We start from the raw sequence: 19,671 nt of genomic DNA, 5'->3' as shown, positions 1-19,671 counted from the left end.
GATCGACAATGAGACCGACCGTTTTAGTTCCGATCAAAGTCAATCGAAATGCTTTCGGGGAAATATTGGATCGATTTTATTCGCGACTGTCAAAACATTCTCAAATTCCCATCCGCGAAGAAAAAAAAGACACAACTTGTAATCTATAAACCAAACAGTTCGAATAATGAACTTGTCCCCACCGCCCCACTCGTCCGCCTCCACCTTCCTCACCGTCCCCTTTAAACGGGGAGGCGCTCCGGCCGGTGCGCTGCACCCCCCCCCTCCCCCCACCCCCACCCACACCCCCACCCCACCCGAGGCTCTCCAGCGCGCTCCGGCAGGGGCAGAGAGAGTGAGGAGCAGCGGGCTGGCAGAGAGCGGACGCGTCGGAAACCTCCCCGGAGTGGCCCCCGTGTAATTCGATGCACGCTGTTAAAGCTTAGAGTATATTGTCTTCCCCTCCGCGTAGGCAGCCTCCACCCACCGGCCCACCCTACATTTAGCGGATCATGTGACTCGGGGTAAGTCGTTTGCAAGTACAACAGTTCTCTGTGCGCTCCCATTCATTTCCTGAGAACTGCCTGAGCCGAGCAGCTGAGAGGCAGAAGGGGAGGGAGCTGCTCACTCACATGCACTCACACTCACTCACTCACTGTCACACGCACACACACGCACACACACACGCACACACACACGCACACACACACACACACACACACACACACACACACACACACACACACACACACACCTACACTTACACTTACACACGCACACACGCGCGGAGTGAGAGGAGAGAAGAGGAGAGGGAGAGGAGGAGAGGAGACAAGAGGATTGTAGGAAGGGAAACACAGTCTCCACCGGCTCTGCAGCTTCTGACAAGGTCTGTGCATTTCTTTTCCGTCCTGTTCCCCTGCTGGCTGTGTGCTGGCTGGCTGTGTGCTGGCTGGCTGTGTGCTGGCTGTGTGCTGGCTGTGCTTGTTGTTCAGTGCGTGTCGCTCAGCTGTCATTTCCCTGTCAAAGCAGACGTGACAGCTCAGATCACCTATGGCATTGTGTTTGGTGTCTGTCAGTGTGTGTGTGTGTGTGTGTGTGTGTGTGTGTGTGTTTGGGGGTGGGGTGGAGAGGTGGAGGAAACCAGAGACCCTGGCATGGTGCTGACTGGACCTGAACACACACATCTCCCCAACGTGAACGTGTACTACGCTGTCATGACACGACCGTGAGCGCGCGGCATCCTGACCCCGGAGCGCGGCTCACTTATTCCACCTCCAGAGAAACTTCTGAACATATCAGCCCGAGCAGAGTGGCTGCGGGGCAGAGTGGTACTGACTCGAGTGTCTTGGTGGTGGTGTGTGTGTGTGTGTGTGTGTGTGTGTGTGTGTGCGTGTGTGTGTGTGCGTGTGTGTGTGTGCGCGCGTGCGTGCGTGTGTGGGGGGGGGGGGGGACGGCACCAAACTCTCAACACAGCAAAAAAGAAAGAAAAGTTTGCTGCTTGTCAGAGTTTTGTGTGCGTGCCTTGAGAGAGTTGTGTGTGCGTGGGCGTGCATTTGTGTGAAGCAGTGTGGTGTGTGTGTGCGTGTGTGTGTGTGCGTGTGGAGAGAGAGACAGGCTTGTTTGCCCACCGTTGCCGATACTGTAGCAGCTTAGAGACAGAGAAACGAGGCTGTTAGCAACGGGTTAAACATTAGGAGGCTCGGGTAGCGGAGGAAGGACACTGTGTGTGTGTGTGTGTGTGTGTGTGTGTGTGTGTGTGTGTGTGTGTGTGGGGGGGGGGGGAGTGTTTGTCCGTGCGTGTGTGTGGGAGTGTTGCAGGGGTGGTGTCTTGGATGTCATCGGCAGCGCTCTCACTTCCCGGGTAATAGTCATTGGTATTGATGGGTGGCTGTCAGAGAGGCAGGGGAGCCACCAGGTTGGGGAGAGCAGCCGGGGGGCTGGCCCTTGGCTGTTATTTTCAATTACAGGGGACCAGGGCAGAGCTGACAGCAAAGGCATTTGTTCATCCAGCAAAGGGAGGGAGGGAGAGGGTGTGTGTGGCGAGGGGAGGGAGCAGGAGAGAGGAGAGAAGGGAGGAGGAGGCGAGGGGGGTGAGACTTTGGCCTCTGCTCCTGGGTTTGATGTGGAAACTGAGCACTGACCTCTGTGACTTTACCCCCGCGTTGCGGAGAGGCCCAACCTTGCTTTTAACTGTGTGACAGTGTGTGTGTGTGTGTGCATTTAAGTGGGGGTCTCATCCAGTGGGGGTTTGGTCATGTGTGTGCGTGGGGACGAGACCCCCTGCAGCTCACGGATGTTCAGCGAGTGAGATTAGAGCCCATTTAAACTCTCACTTAAATCCATTTACAAAGGGCCCTTCTCCCCGTGCATGAATAAGGCTGACATTACCACACATGCGGAGAAGACTCCGTGAGCGTCGCACCGGGTCTCCGAAACAGGGCGAGCCCGGGTTGCATCACCTGACAAAGTGGTCTCGTTCTAATTCCACGGGGTGTTTCTGCGATCACGTGGTTCAGTGTCGCGGCGCTAACATTAAAGTGCAGGTCGCCGTATCGCCACGTGGCTGCTGTGTTGAGGCGTCACGGTCAGAATTAGATGGTGTTTGAGGCCACGAGCGGCGTTCCGTACCTGTACGAACAAATCTTTAACGTCTTCAAACCCAACTGACTCTCATGAACCATCATCGTCACGTAACGAATAGGCGACTTTTGTCGTCAGCCCAGTCGTGACGTGCAGTATGTTCAAAGCATATTGAAAGACCACGAAGGCCATGGAAACAATGTGTATGTCATGACTCATGGCTAGAGGATTATTAATCTTAAAAAACTGCGCTTTTGTTTGGTTTTTAGTAATTTTTTTACAGAAATTAACATAAATGCTTGAACCTGCATAAAAAGTGGACAAAGTCACTGTGTCTATGGTGACCAAGTAGTCACAATTGACCTTCATGAACTAAAAACACACTGTGAAAGGGTTTAAGTTATAAGACGAAAACAAGGACAGCTCCCAGACCGGACGACGCCGTGGTAGCGACCTGCCAATCACAAAGTAGCCCCGCCCTAAAGCATACTCTGATTTATGGTCTATTTGACTCTAAATGGACCATAATTTACAAAATGAACATCATGCTGTATTGAAGAAGACTTGAAACTAGAGATTGATAAACTCCTGTTTACAATGTTTGCTGAGGGAATAAATCAAGAGAGAAGTAGAGTCAGTAGAGTAGTAGTAGTAGTATATAAGTTATATAGACTTATATAGACTTTTAGCAACCAGAGGAGTTTCACCCTGCTGGCCATTAAAGAGAATGCAGGTTTTATGACGCTTCCTCATTGGCTTCAGTTTTCAGGCGTGCAGGTCACCGCCTGGCTTGAACTAGCAACAGACTGTATGCATCAGTGAGCTGAAAGCTGCAGCGGCATGAACTGTGATGCGTTCACTTACCGGTGTGTTTTCTCAAATTCTGCGAAAGAATTACTTGATTATCTTAGAATCAGTGATTTGTAATTTCCGCTCCTAGCTGCCGTCTTGTTGTTGTGCCCTTTTCAAATGTTTTCGTTTGCATCTTAAAAAAACCCCAACAACAACCTTATTGTAATGTGGAGGACACTTGGTCAATACTTAAAACAAACATGTCGTGTGTCCATGCCCTGTAGAACGCACTTTTGGAATCGAACCCCGTGATCGGCATGTCTATATCGAAACAATCGTAATGCTATGATTGAGATCAGGTTAGGTTTAGCCACAAAACCGACTTGGTTTGGAATTGGAGAAAGTTCTTGAGTGTTTGCTGACGGATGCTGTCGTTTTCCTTGTTAGGATGCAGCGATGCATGTTGTGTGTTTGCCGCTCTCTCTCCACACATGCTCTCCCAGCACCCAACCAGGGGCTCCACCTTGAGATGATAACGTCCAACACCTGCTTGTTAATGCCGCACATACGCTTGTAGAAATCAAACTGTACAGATATGTATAACCCCCCCCCCCCCACACACACACACACACACACACACACACACACACACACACACACACACACAGCAGCAGCATCAAGCTGCTCCACTGTCACTCTGATTCCTCCAATGGCTCAACCCCCCACCCCAGCTATACGGTCCAAGAGCTTACGATAGAGATCGGTGCAGGTGGGAGGGTGTGGGGGGACTCAATTAAAAAGCCAATCACCAACAGATAGACTCTATCTGTCCATCATCGCCGCTGCGCCCGGCACGCTTAATTGCGCGCCGGGATTCCCCCCCTCTACTAAAGGCATCATCTGTCCGCCACAGATATCCAACACACAAATTGGACGCGCGTTGACAGACGGAATCTCTCAGGAAGGATAGCGCTGTGCTCTAGTATGTGCAGTCCCGGCCCCTGAAGGGTACGCTCACCGTCTCATCCGGGGAGATGTCCCGCTATCGCTGCGCCCCCAACCCCCCTAATGGGCTGGGTTAACCGCTGCCGTATTGACTGACTGCTGTACCACGGATCCATGTGGGTGTTATGGAGTGTATCGTCATTGATTGCAGATAGACTGCAGTGCGCTTGTGCAGCTGGACTCATTCGGGGTCTGCGGCTGTGAAGCCACAAAAGGAGCGAGGCAGGTCATGGAGGTCGGTAGTGCTCGAGGTGCAGCGCCACGTCGTTGCATCAAACCCTGGAATTGTCAGCCACGGTAGACCCCCGTGTACAAAGACCCCCCCCCCCCCCCGAACACACACACAGCTCTTACAATACTAGCGTGTCAAGGGCATGCGTATGCAATGTGTGAGGCAGGAGGCTCCCAAAGAGACGGGCGACTTTGTCCCGGGATCGATGTATAGCTGCCCACAAACAAAAGCTCAAGATGATTAAACATCCAAAAGTTTTAAAGGGATACGTCGGTAGTTCCACACGTTGGACTTCCTGCATTCATAGGCGAAGGCTGCTCCCTGGCCTCACCCCGGGGTGCTGTTATTTCACCATGTCAGAAGATGACAAAATGTTCTCTCCCTCCGCTATCTCTCTTGTAGATTCAACCTTCGACCCTCCCGTGTCCGGCCCACGTTTGTTTACCAACATTTCAGTTGAGGTTGTACATGGAGTGCCGGAGTGTGCCCGTGTGTGTGTATGCGTGTGTATGTGTGTTTTGTGACTGAGAAAGAGAGAGAGTACGGAAAGTATTGTGCAACAGACAGTGAATCTGAGGCTGATAGTCCAAAAAGTGAACCCAGACAGAGGGAACTATGTAAAACGGGCGATTTCCACTTGTCAAACGTCACAGTGAGTATTCAGAATTTGAGTTCCTTCCACAGGGAGAACCCTCTGGAGAGCAACCAAGCTTGCCAACAAAGGGAGGCAAGATGATGTTGCCTGACCAGCTCAGTGATCCAAGTTCTTATTTTTTTTTCCCAGTAATGACACCATCTCTAGAGCAGCACACTCAGTGCTTACTGGAAGTGACTAATTTAGCAGAGCCCCCCCCCCACCCACCCCAAACCGAGACTCTGATTTTAAGGTTGCTCGACATGTTTCCAGGGCGAGGAACGAAAGGTATGTCAATGGAAGGGCCAAGTGTGTGTTGCTGGTAGAAAAGCCAAGAAAGCCAAGAAAAGAGGATGAAAGCTGGTTTTACATGAAGCCCCCCCACCCCCACCCCCCCTTTGCCGAACCTTTGGGGAGCCGCAACCTCTCCAGCCTCAGCGCAGATGGTTCCAGCAGACCTGCGTGAAGGATGCTGCGGCGCACTTTGTTTCCAGTTGTGCTGCACGTCAAGGAAATTACGCAAACAACATGTGGAATCCATTTTGGTAGGGGGGGGGGGGGGCATTCCACAGATTCTTTTGGCCGTAGAAATGGACCATAACTCCTCTCAATTAGCTGCCGCGACCGGGTATCAGCGCGGCGAGGATATCAGTCGAACAAGGGGAGGGTATAAATGATGGAGGTGAAGGTGTGAGCGCATGAGTAATGGAGGTAAACACAGCTGGCGGCTTTTATTGGGTGAGAGCTGGAGAGCTGCATTGGGTCAAACCGAGGGTGGAAAACTCGGTGGGCGAGAATAACCGCACGTGGCGTTTGATGAAACGACAACAAAAAAAACAAAAAAAAATCGTCAGCGCGTCGGAATGTTTTGGTCAGCTCGTTATTGGCTGTTCGGTCGTGTCAGGTTGGGTTAGGGTGGGTACATCGCGCCGCTGAGCCAAGAAGAGACCTGCAAGAGCATTTAAAGTTCAACGCACGTGTGTTTGTATGCATATGCATATATGGCCTTTTTTTTTTATCGCAGGAGATAACGAGTGAGAAAAGAAAGAAAAGGGCACAGGAAGAAAGGCAAAAAAGAAGAAGAAAAGAGCGTGTGTCTAAGTTTGTCTATGTGCCTGAGCTGATATTGTTCCTATGCAACTTGCACACAGTGTGGATAGTAGATGAGTCAGTGCGTCGGTGCCTCTGCACGCTCGCATTGTGCGTCGTTATTGTAACACATCTAGGTCGAGCTTTGAGAGTGCATGTGAGTGCACATGTGCCGCGATGCATTCGGTAGACTAGGACGAGGCCATTGGGAGTGGTATGTACACAGTGCATATGTGGTGGGACACACACACACACACACACACACACACACGCACGCACACACACACACACACTCAGACATACATGTTGTAACACAAGCAAGCACACACGCATACACATACACTGTCAGAGCCCAGGGGGATAAAAGGCAGTAGCCTACTCCCAAGAACCCCCCATTAGGGCAGGAGTGTACTGGCCTCCCCTCGGGGAAGAGAGGAAGAGAGGGAGAGCGAGAGAGCGAGAGAGCGAGAGAGAGAGCGAGAAAGAGAGTATATGTGGGTGGGTTGGAAGGATGCAGGTTATTGTGAGGATGGCTAATCTAATGCCCAGTTAGGACCAGAGGCGAGAGCAGGGTTCCCCTCTGACCCTCTGCTGCTCACTGAATGGCAGCGATAACCTTTGAGTAACGATGGGCCTCCACCTCGTTACACCTTCACCTTCGATGTGTGTTTCCTCGTGGGGTTTTATTATTTATTATTCCATATTATTAAAAATGTCTTTTTTTTGGTGGTTTACTTAGGAAAGAAAGTATTCAACAGTTTTGTATTTTTTTATTATTCCCTGTGAATTCTTTCCGGGGACCGTGCCCACAATGCACCTGTGTCAGTTTCAGACGATCATCAAGCGCTGCAGCGTGGTCACCTAAACCGGGGACCTGTGCACTGAGAGTAAATAAGGGGACTCGAACAGAGTCGCTGAGTGCATTTCTTTTCTTCTTCTTCTGCTTCTTTTTTTGGTATTGATTCACCGGAGCCCGCCTCTTTCTCTCTCTGTCTCACCTCCAGTTGGTTCTGTACACTTTGCCATAAACATGCAGAGAATATCACAGTGTCTCCCTGAAAGCCGCGCATCGACCAACGCACGAGTCTCCTGCTTCGCTCGGCTCCACCCCGCCCCCCTTTGGTCCAAGTGAGGTTTTTGTGTCAGAGGCTATTTTAGACCCACAGCCACTGACCTTACTGCATTTACAGAGGTGTGTGTGTGTGTGTGTTTGTGTGTATTCCAGAGAAGTCACCCAATTTACGTGGAATTGAGGCGACCTCGTGGCGTTATCGGCTCTCTAAGGAGCCGTTTTGTGGCATTTCTTTGCGGTTTCTGTCACGCCGAAACCGAATCCAGCCCTCGCGCGGAATATTCAAGTCGCTCCTTCTGATTCGATGACATGAAAAATGATCTTCAATTGGTCATAAACCGGTCTGGGATTGTGTCACAAATTGCTTTGACTTCTAAGTGGATGCTCGCTCGGGTAATGCCACCTCACTTTAGAGCCGTCACGGTCACAGCTTGTTTAGCTGTTTCTCTGCCGCATTTGAAGCAACATGATGCAAGAGGATGTCAGACTCTTCTGTTTACCTCTCTCTGGAGCACTGTGGAGGAGTGTGTGTGTGTGTGTGTGTATGTTAGCACACTGTAGGTGTGTGTGGGTGGCTGTTTGTGTTGAATGGGCATCTATATTCCTCTTCCACGTACAGTGCTGAAATATTGAGAGACAGAGTTGTGTGTTTGTGTGCGTCTGTCCCTTAATCGAAGATAAATATGGTTCACTGTGGTTGCAGGCAGAGGTCACAAGGTGTGTGTGTGTGTGTGTGTGCGCGCGTGTGTGTGTGTGTGTGCGCATGTGTGTGTGTGCGCGTGTGTGTGTGCATGTGTGTATGCGTGTGTGTATGCGTGTGTGTGGTGTGTAGCAGATTGCAGAGCGGAGCAGGGGCTCAGGAAGTCAGCTCTGTAAGAAGTAGGTTTGACACACAGACGCAGACAGACAAAGCAGACAGCGTCTGACTCTTCTTTTTCGCTTTGAGTGTTTCCTCTCAAAATAAGCGGCTTCTTCATTTCCCACCATTTCACAAGGCCTTAGAAAAAGGACGGAGGTGGTATTAGCGGAGGTGGAGGAGCTTTCGCAAAAGGCTTGAAAAAATAAATAAAATAGAAACAAAAATCACAAAATGTTTCCTCTTTAATCTATTGAGAAAAAAATGTTATACAGGCTAATTGAAAAAAATTGAAGCTGAGCTGTTTTTTTATTTGAGCATTTGACATTTTAAAGAGACAATACACAATTATAATTTATTTTTTTAGCCGAAATGCTCTGTTTGTTTGTTTTCTTTGCTCCTTTTCTTTCTATTTAGTATTGTTCTGTTTGTCTATGCCTTATGTAAAGCATCTTTGAGTGTCTAGAAAAGCGCTATATAAATTCGAAGTATTATTATTATTATTATATCTGGTTATTATTTACACAACTTATATTTAACTGTCATCTGCCCGGGTCTATATAAGTGTGTTCAGGCTGATTTTAAAAGTGTGTGCCAGTGACAATATATACGTGTGATTGTTGTTCAGCATGTTTAGCTGCGTTTCTGCCCACTGTTTGAGCACCTTTTTATTAAAGACACCCGCTGTAAACATACTGACACGGCTGAGGCGCTGGATGTAGTGTCCACACTACAATGTATGTCCATGTGTATACTTGTGTGCGTGTGTGTGTGTGTGTGTGTGTGTGCGCATGCGTGTGTGTGGTAGTGAAGGCAGTGGACTTGAGCTGCATCCGGCAACCTCACCCCGCCAGGATTACTGACACAGGATCCCCATGCCCCTGGCAGAAATAGCAAGGACCCAAGGGCAATCCACCAGAACATGGGAACTTCCGCGGGCCTCACTGGTGTACAAATGTGTGGTGTTTGAGTCTATGTGTGTGTGTGTGTGTGTGTGAGTGTGTGTGTGTATTCTGTGCGATTGCATGGTTATCATGTGGCGCCTGAGCCCATTTCCACACACGGTTACGCCATCCATCCAGTCCAGGCTCTTGATTTTAACATGGTGCCCGATGATTTGCTGTCCACCATGAAATAGATCATCTCAAACTATGAAGGCAGAAGGTGTGTGGTCCTCGGAGACGTCCACACTGGGCCTCTCTTTTTTCCTATCTGGGTCACAAATGTGCGTTTTCTCATGAAATGTCTTTCCCTCAAAGCTAGTTTTCACCACAATGGGAGCTTGATTTGTATTCTGACAGACGGATCAATGCGATCAATACTCCCTTCTCCGTTCAGCCTGCATGTGCACAATGGTTTAATGTGCATCTTTGAGGCTGTCTCAGTCCGTCACCCTTTTTATTTATTTACCACCATTTTTGCCAAGTCTTAGCATACTTCGTCGACGGGCTCTTTAAATAACATCACCCTAATTAATGCTTCCCAGTTTTTTGTGACATAAAGAGAGGGAACCATGAGATGGGTCTTGAGTTGCCTTGAGTTGCCTTGAGTTGCCTTGAGTTGCCTTGAGTTGTCTTTAATTGTCTTTAATTGTCTTGAGGGCGGTCATTCATGTGCGCCACATCAAATCCAAACGACAAGCAGAGCGTCAGGCAGATAGAGGGCGACATTCAGTCTAAATTGATGGAACCTGATAACCCCCCCCCCCCCCCCCCCCCCTTCTGAGTTTGGCAGTATGTCCGAGAGATGAAAACATCCAGTGCACGAGAAGTGTGCTCCGTCTAATAATAACTGTTTTCACGAAGGAAGCTGTTCCCAGGGGATAAAAGGGCAGGGTGTTTTGAGGTAAAGTGCATCAGCTGAGTGCATCTCTAAGGGGTTTTTAACCCTAAAGCGGTAGTGCATGTAAACTGGTGCCATTGTGTGCTTGTCGGGGGTTTAGTGAAGCCCGCGCTTCGGCGAGCGACGAGGTAGCAGCACTCTGCTCTCTTGAGCGGCGTTCAGAAATGTCCCAGAAGCATCCAAAAGACTCCGCTCGCTGCTCCTGCCAAGTAAAACACGGCCTATGAAATGGAAATTCTGAGGCCATTCACAGAGTGCCAAGAACGACTAGAAGAAGAAGGAGGAAAAAAAAAACAGACCATGTCCATCGCTGTACATCCAGGAGTTGAAGTCTGAGGGACAAAACACACACCTTGCTCACACACAGGAAACTAAACGTCGGCGTCACTGTTAACCTGGTGTTCAGGGTTAGGAGGTCTTTAAAGGGAAACATGAAGGTCAGTTAACCTGTCGTTGGGGGCCCTACTCGGTTATGGCTCTTCTGCCATCTCCGAATCCATCAGCTAGCGGTACGACGACGGATAACAGGGTATTTCTTTTCCCAGTCTACAGTCCGATTAGCAACTTGAGATGCGGCATTTATGTTTGTAGGTGAGAGACGACGCATCGGCCAATGTGTTCCGCCTCTTCTGCTCCCCTAAAGGACTGTTTACCTGCATTCAACCAAAGCCTGCTCCAACGTGATTGGTCAATACCACACGGACAACCGACGGAATCCAGAACGCTTGCGAAATGTTGTCCAGTTGCCGACAGATTCTACATTAATCTGCAGAGTCCACAGAGATGATGTCTTCCTCCGCTCTGGAGGGAGTTATGTGTAAATGATATGTCTGAGTTACAAATGTGGGACATCAATTTGAAAGATGTGGACATTTATCTGTCTCGTGACGGTCAAATGAAAAAATGTGTTACATTGTGGGAAATGTCGCTGTGGTTGGAAGAGATCCTTTGATCCGTCTATTTTGAGCGCACAACTCTATGTGCAGTACTAAATTGCTGTTCCACACATAGCAACATATGGCTTATTTGCCATATTAGGCAAATAAACAGTCCCATTTAGGTAATCTGAGAGTTCAACTCAAGCTTTGGTCTGAATAGAGAAGGGAACACTGAGTTTTCCACTTGCTCATCTTGAGGAGGGACTCTGCATTAGATCTCATGTGAAGGGAAAGCATTGCAGCAATCTATCGACAGAGGTGACATTTGGAAGAAAGGGTTTGAAGTTTGAAGGTGTGATGATGATGATGATGATGATGATGATGAAGATGATCCAAATGGCATCTAAGACATGTATCTTTTAACTTGTGTTTCTTTTTGTTTGATTACATTCAGCCTCTACCTTATTTATGCAGCGTAAACCAAAAGATCAATTACAAATGTTGAATTATCAAAATAGATTTTGTTTATATTATTGCACGAAACAGTTCAACAATAGTTATATTAGCTTTTGCTAGGCTAGCTAATTTTGTTAGTGTTTTTTTCCTTCTATTTCTATTGTATTCATACTACACATTTCTATGACATCATGTCTTCCACACAATGAAACAGATGTCTGATAGAAATAGGTTGTTTATGCGTTCTGGCTTCGTAGGGCAGCACTGAACTATGGGGGGGTTTTCAAGGTCTCCTCGATTCGTTCGACCACTCAAACCCCCGTTACGTGCCTGGGCGCAGTCACTCTTTAAGCGTTAACTCTGCAGGGAACCGTGTGAATGGGCTCCCGGGACCGGAATGAGGCCAACGAGATGAGGTCATGAGCAGACGCAGCTTAACGTGAAGCAGACTGAGGTTAGAAAATCAGCTGCGATTCAGCTGTGGCTCTATTGTGTCTACAACGGCAGGAATGTTTAATTCCCAAACACACACACACACACACACACATCTCCTAGCATGGTCGTGAACATGGTGTCTACTTTTCTGATAAAAGTTTCTGCTCGGAGAGAGGAAGTGTGTGTGCCGGCTGCAGCGGCCAGAGGGCTGCTTATCAGGCCAATGTGTCACGTTGGGGGGGGGGGGGGGTCTAGGGGCACAGAAGAGGGAAGTGAGCAAAGAGGCCAGCGGCTCACACAACAAGGGGGCAAAACACAGGAAAAGCTCATCTCATCCCCTTTTGGTGCGTTTGCACTTCAAGTGCTAGATAATCATTTGTTATGTGATTTGCAATAAGTGGAAGGTTTTTCTCTCCCTGTTTTCTTCCCTTGCGCACCCTTTTTTATTCTTCCTCTCCTCTCTTTGGGAGAGGTCCGGGTGGGGGCTGGGGGTGTGGCTGGGGGTCTGTTGGCATTCTTGCACCGTGTGCTTTGCGCTCGACCGGGCCTTGGCTCGGGTCCATATCCCCTCTCTACCCTCTCTCGCTTCTCTAACTCCTGCCCCTCCTCCCTGCTGAACTACCCCCCCCCCCCTACCCCCATCAACCTCTTCAACTCCCCTTGCTTCCCTAACTACTGCTCCTGCCAGCGACTCCGACCAGCCCCCATCCTCACCCACTTCTCTTTGCTATCACCTTCCTCAACACTTCCTCATGTTTCTCCCATAATTCACTCCTTTCGCTCACCCCCTTTCTCCTTTCCATCGCCTTCTCTCCCATCCCGGCCCCCGTGGCGGCGGCGGGTCCGGCCTCTGTGACACAGATGCACCCGGTAGCTCCGGGCGCTCGACATTGGGAACAAAGCATCCGTCCGTCTGTTACAGTGCGTTTTTTTTGGGGGCGTGTGTGGCGTGCGAGAGGGGAGATGAGAGGCAAAGCGGAGATGGTACACGCAGCCTGATTCTAAATCACAAGTTTGCTTAAGCTTAACTCTCGCTCTCACAGAAAATGTCTTCCCCCGGCGCCGTGCGAGCGAACGCCCAGAGACGGCGTGAAGCAGGATCCGTCTTCACAACTCGCATGTGCTGAGAGAACGAGAAGTCACAGCACAGGCGCGATAAAGCTCAAAACCCGCTCTCGCCGACTGGTTTTGTTGCAATTTTATCCTTTTTTTACACACGTTTCCCTTGTGAAATATGTTGGGTTCATACGGTGTGCGGACAGCTGCACCCGCAGGCATGGATGATGTCACCAGCGTACGAGGACAACGTTTTGGTCTCCGAGTTTCAGTCGTTTGCCACCTTTAATTGATCCGGCTGGTCTGTTCAGGGTTGGCCTTTATCCTTCCACTCCAGCGAGTCGCTATCGCCTCCATCAGCACGAGGCCATCAGCCAACTTGGAGATATGGTGGACCTGAGGTCACGGATGCGGCTGTGCGGTGGGAGTCTCACTTCACACTTTGAAATGCATTACAAATAAAGCACGACCAGAAAAAAAGCGAATAGAGCAGCATATATATATGTATATATATATATATATATTTTTGTTGTTGTTGTTGCTCGGACTGGCCTCAATCTTCACCTGCTCCCTTTCCCCTTTTTATTTTTTATTTTTTTCATTCGAGGGATTTCGTTGGGGGACGGGTATAGTAGCGAGAGAGAAATGAGATGCCTCAACACTCCACTGCCCTCCTCCTCTCCATCCAACTCCCCCACACACCTGGGATGGCCATTTCATTTCAGAGTGCAGCAAATGGAAAGGTGATCTTAATCTACCCTGTTTCCCTCTCTCTCTCCATCTCCCACACACGGAGCCTCGTACCGCTGATGGACAGCACACTGCTGGTTGCCTAAGCCTGACGCACAGCACACCAAATGGAGTGCACGTCGGTTTATTACCTTGAACAAATTCTCCTCATTTCAAGCTCAAGCATCGTTTAAAAATAATTATATATATATATATATATATATATGATCCTGAAGCGCTAACAGACCGGCGTGTTCCTTCCACGGGGAGCGAAAGCAGTTGACTTGGGTCCAAGTGTTTCGACGTGACCTCTTCAATAAGCAGAACACCCCCTTTGTTAGCTCATTACTCAGTGGTGGGTCCTCTCTCTCGCCGCTGTTAGCTCTTTGGTCATTACAGTCACGAGCAGATGTATGCAGCGGCCATTGATTTTCCGATGAACAGCCCGCTGCAGGCCACTTCATTAGGGAGGTGATCTCACCACTGGATTAGCTGCGCCGTCGCCTCGTTGGAGGCAAAAAAGGTGCTTGCTCTCGAGAAACGTGCTTTAAGCGGTGACAACTAAATAAGTTTCTATGAGGAAAATCCTTTTTGTATCTCCTTCCCTTCCTAAATTAAAAAAAAAATTCCTCCGGGAAGGAGAAAAGGCCTCTGCCACAATGGTGGTCATCTTGGAGGAAAACAAAACCTCACTTTCGTGCCTCCTCTCTCCTCCCTCTCCTTCCTCAAACACATGGCTCGAGGCTGGACCGAGGCTGCGCCCGGCCAGCCGTTGCCATGGCAACGCTATCTGGGCCTACCAAGACCTGAAGCCGAAGGACATCCTGGACAACAATACAATAGCAGCACAGCCAGGGTACCTGAGGGACTTAGACCTGAGAGGCGAGATCTGGGTGGGTGGGGGGCCGGGGGGCGGAGGGGGGAGGGACAGGGGGGGTTGCAGATTGAGAGAGCAAATCCTCCCTCTTTCTCTGCCGCCCTCGCACACAAACAATCGGGATGAGCCTTCTGATTGAGCGTCTGAGAGCTGCTGGAACAATACCTGGCTTTAAACAAGCCTTTTCTTTTGCAGCTGTTGTTATAATTTGTAAAAAAAAGAAAAAAAAGAAGACATGTTTGTGATAACTATCTTGAGTGGATTTTCTGGTGAGTAAAAAAAGAAAAATCTGGATTGGTGGACAAGCCACATGGATGTTAGATCTGAGATGGTCAGAATAGTTTGATGGTCGTCCCCCCCCTCCCCCCTCTCCCCCCCCCCCCCCCCCCCCCCCCCCTCTACACGAGAGTGGCCGCGGTGCTGCTGACTGCAGGACCGGGTCACACATCCTGCTGCTGGTGCCGGCCGTGGAGAGCAATAGAGACATTTAGAGTCGATTTGCCTCTCTTGCATTCCTCCATGTACTGCTGCTGAAATAATAAGAGGAAGGGTTACCTAAGGTCACCCAACTGGAGCAGGGGGGGGGGGGGGGGGGGGGGGATACGGAACATGCATTGTTGTCATTGGCTCCGTTTGAGTATCCCCTCTTAAAGCCACAGCGCGGAGCTGAGGAGCCAGGTACCGATGCCCACTTAGAGGCACAGTGCTCTTAGGGGTGTGGGGGGATGCAAGTGTGGTGTTTGTGTGTGTGTCAGCGTGTGACATTAATATTCCATGTATCATCGCGGGTATGAAATATTATGTTCTGTTTCCGAAGGATCATTTATAATGTTAAGTTGTCAGTGGCTGGAGGGGACACGTTGTGTGGTTGTGCTGTTGAGTAACAGTGTATCAAAGCAAGTATTTGTATTCCATTGAAGCCTTAAGAGGATTTCAGTCTCGCGTTGTGAGGCCTAGTGGCCCCGCAGCAGCCCACCAGGCAATTGAAAGTCTTCATCACGGAGAAGAGGGAGTCACGCTGCGCGCTGACTGAGTTGACACAGTTTGCGTGCATCTTTTGTGTGTCGGCTTCCGGTGGCTTTTAAAACATACATTTGTGTCTAATTAAGGTGTGTTTATCCCCCGGTGGGTTGCAAGCACTACGCCGTGAGTGCATGTGTGTGAACAACAAGACCTGTTTAGTCATGCTAAAACACCCATCTTACACCTCCCCTGTTTCCTTTTTTTGCAGGCAGCCTAAGAAACAGGATGTTAATGCTTGACGGAATGCCTGCAGTCCGAGTCAAAGCTGAGCCCCTGGAATCGGAACAAGGGGTAAGAGAGCAGTTGTTTTCCAGACAATTCTCCATTTTTCTTTTTTTCTTCTTTTTTTTCCTGCTTTCCTTTCTGCCTTTCCTCCTCCTGGCAATGGGCTTCGTAATTACTCCCAGGCCTGAGCAAGTGAACGAGAGTCGGGGAGTGGGGGCTAAGAGGAGTGGTCGAAGAGCATGGTAGTAAGCAGGAAGGGGAGAGGAACTGAGAAGAGGAGGAGGAGGAGAGCCACAGCTGGAGCAGGAATGCATCGGGGTGGGTGGGGGTGGGGGGGGGGTGGGGGTGACTGGGGCCTGCGGAGACTCTGTTCTGGCTGGGGGGATGATTCCGCAGATGTAGCTGCATGCTCCGGGGAGGAGGGTCACACGGGAAAATCCAAATCTTATCTATCTCGGTCCGTCCCTGCCCCTTTACGTCCCTCAACTTCCCTTCATCCTCCCCACACCCTTCTTCTTCTTCTTCTTCTTCTTCTTCTTCTTCTTCTTCTTCTTCTTCTTCTTCTTCTTCACAAACACACACGAGAACGCACAGACGGAAACAACGGTGCTTCTTCTTCCGCAAACACCGAGCCCGGCTCCATCTCTTCCTCCGCCTGTTTCTCACGCAGTGCTCTCTCTCCGTCACCTCTGTGTTGGGTCTATCACTTAATACAAATTCACACAGAATACGTTAAATATCTCCACAAGAGTTCTGAGTGTTTTTTTCATTTATTTATGTATTTGATGAACTCAAAATGCACAATTCCATCTCATTTTTGAGTTTCATGTCCAAATAGACTGCACTTGTATTGACCATGTTAGGAGTAATGGAGGTACCTCATGCAAGGTTGTTTTTTTTCGCGGCCCACATACAGTATCAGTGCTCTCTGGCTCGACATACCTAGGAATAAAGTGGTCTTGTTATGGAGAAGCTGTTGCTAGGCTACAAGAGCTTTTTGTGTGGCTGCCACAGCTGCGTGTGCAGCGGGTGCAGGCCACTTCATAATTGTAATCATGATGAATTAGTGTTCGGTTATTATTGATTTCCATTCATAACATATCAATAATATCCTGGCCCCTAACATATCACGGAGGGCACTCCGTGGGAGAGGAGCTAAATAGTTGCCGTCGAGACGGGAAACAAAACGAGAGCATTGGTCCGTGATGGATGGGTTGCCTCGGCTGCGTAGGTGCTTATTATTGATAAGAATCAAATCTGTCTCTCTCATCTAAGGGCTTGACAGAGTGGCAGCAGGTGGCCGCCTTTCTGGGTGTCCTTGCACTCAGCTGTGGCTCAAGGGTCTGAGAGCCGTGCTCCCGTTACCTGGGGGTTTGAAGTCATTCTCCATACGTTGCAGTGATGTCAGTCACAGACAGGATGTGAGCGCTGCAGCCCACGCGGCTTCTCTCTTTCTTTTCTTTTTTTTTCCGAAGTGCACCGAGATCCAAATCTCTGCCCCTAAAAGACTGTGCTTCCCTTTCTAGACGGCAGATGCAGACAGACAGTTTAGCGTTGCTGCAGAAATGTGGTCTTCATTTGGGTGGCGGAGGGCCAAGGGCTTGCTGGAAATGGTCTTCCTTGTTAGACGATTCGCCCGCAAGGGGCTGGAAAATCTGCCCCGCTAACCAGTATCCCCTAATAAAGACAATGGCATGAGGACAGAGGCAGGCAGGCGCGTCGAGCATATTGTTATATATATATATATGCGTGTGTGTGTGTGCGTGTCTGTGTGCGCACGTGTGTGTAGGTTTCGGCGCATATATGTGATTGTAACTGTCAAAATGAGAGCAGTGGGCGGCTAACGTTTTTTTGTTCCATTTGTGCTGGTTGAGATGCGTCTGAGAACCTAACCTGTTTTCACTTTTGTGTAACTCTAGCTCTCTGTTGTTTTGATCTTTTCTGCACGAGTGTTCTCCTTTTTGCACAGGAGCCACAAAAATGGATTGGGCTTTTTTTGTTTTTCTGGTTGTCAGTAACTGACTGTATTCCCAACTGTGTTTAATCACTCCACCACCAAACAACAGAGGCAATACAATTAAATAGATAGCACATTCCTTTAAAAGAAATACAAATTAAAGTTGGAATCCATCCGTCTCCTCCAGGCAGATATTAGGGTTGCCACTTTGAATAAATAACACATATGAACCAACATGTTACTTGATCAAATTCATTTGAACACACAGCGAGTACTGTAAGAGGATTTTTTTTATTTCAGCCGATAATAAAAAAAAATATTTGAATGGCTGACATTTTGAGTAAAATGTGAAAGCTCTATTGGGTACGCAGTTCACAGTTAGTTATCGTAGGAGTCCTTTTGTGCTATACCTGTAATCAAATCACAGATATACATAAAAGCTCATTGCTTTTATGAAGGCACTATAGAAACAAAAGACATCTACATTCAGAAAACCATAGATATTTATGTGTAAACTGTTCTAATAAATATGTTGTATTAGACTGCTAGCCAAATGTAGACTATACATGATAGCCTTCTCAGATAGTTGAGATAGTTCTAGGACTGTATTTGTAGATTTTAAAAAAAAGACTTCACGTAAAGATACATTTAGGAATGTTTGAATTTGTCTTTTTAAGGAAAATGATTTTACATCTGTCCGTGCTCGCTGGTGGACAAACTGTACAACGGGGATCATTTCTAAATAACCTCACATATCTTTTGAAGTTTCTGATCTTTCTTGTCACTCATTGATGACAACTGATATATATGCAATACATTAATATTGGCCTGATTCTGAATTCAATTGCCTTTAACAGATGTCCGTAGTTTTGACACAGCAGCTTTGAACACGCCTCAGCCAATCAGAACACATCTGTTTAGTTAATTACAAAATATTACTGAACAGCATTCAGTTTCCACTTGTGGTTGGCACAAATACATTGTCTTCAGCTTCCTCCCTTTCCTGTGACTTCTTTCAGACGTAGGGTGAGCTGGCGATACTGCAGAACTTCCACAGCCAACTAGACACACTCTGAGAGCACTTACTGACAAAGACAAGACTTTACACAGAGATCAGCTTCAATGGATCTAATGACTTCAAAGCCTCGAGGCAGTATTGCTCCAGGCGGTCCGTGATACTCACATCCTATACAGAACATGCAAACACAGAGCGATCCCGTGCAAAAGCAGCTGGATGATAGCCTGAGGGTCTGTCAAGAAGGGCTGCATGGAGTTGATGTGGGAGTTGATGCAAGAGAAGCACTGAGGACATCTGACAACACAAACATGCATATTACAAATCAAGTGATAATTCATTTGAAATGTTTCTCGAGGTAAAGCCGTGGAGCGGCAACTTGGATAGATAATTAAATGGGAGATTCATATGATCGGAGACAATCTGATGAAAACTTAGATAGCCCAAGGGAGGGGTTTTTTGGTCGAAAGAGACTAAAGTTAGAGTGCCTTGCTAGCCGAATGGTTACAGTACATGTTATATAACCGCAGTGACCAGGGTTTGATTCTGTCCATGGGACCTTTGTTGTCATACCACTCTCTCTCCCATTTCTACATTGTCCTCCCCCAAATAAGAGAGAAAATACCGAAAAAGAGAGAGAGAGACTAAACTAGACGCGAATGGCCCTTTCTAGACCAGTGTTAGGTTTGTCTGTTTTGGACTATTGTAGAAACATGGCAAACGCCTCAGTGATGAGGACCTGCTTCATATGCAGATATAAACTGCTCTTTCTAAGGTGAATATACGAGAAAGAAAATATACTTATTTTTATCATATTCCATTTCTGCCAAAAGTCCCCATAATGCTATACACAGTTCCTTTAAATGCTGGTATACTTCTCATAAATGCTAAAGAGAGGGGCATAAGTAAAGTGTTCAAAACTCATGCTGACGAGGGTCA

The 19,671-nt window shown here is 48.3% G+C and overlaps 1 protein-coding gene across 2 annotated transcripts in view; it reads left to right on the top strand.

The window, feature by feature from the left end:
• The first annotated feature begins 324 nt into the window (after nt 1-324).
• klf12b (Kruppel-like factor 12b) overlaps nt 325-19,671 on the top strand; it is a 38,492-nt gene continuing 19,145 nt past the window's right edge. The window contains exons 1-2 of one of the 2 annotated variants that reach the window (XM_034561871.1): nt 325-503; nt 15,744-15,826. In XM_034561871.1, the coding sequence (XP_034417762.1) occupies nt 15,761-15,826 (66 nt within the window). In that variant the 5' untranslated portion in view covers nt 325-503; nt 15,744-15,760. Of the gene's footprint in view, nt 504-730; nt 866-15,743; nt 15,827-19,671 lie in introns of those variants that run through there. The other variant, XM_034561870.1, reaches the window with a different exon arrangement.

This window comes from Cyclopterus lumpus, chromosome 21 (assembly GCF_009769545.1).
Source record: "Cyclopterus lumpus isolate fCycLum1 chromosome 21, fCycLum1.pri, whole genome shotgun sequence".
NCBI classification, from domain to species: domain Eukaryota; kingdom Metazoa; phylum Chordata; class Actinopteri; order Perciformes; family Cyclopteridae; genus Cyclopterus; species Cyclopterus lumpus.
Note: the sequence above shows the minus strand (reverse complement) of the source record. Positions and strands in the feature narration are given on the sequence as shown.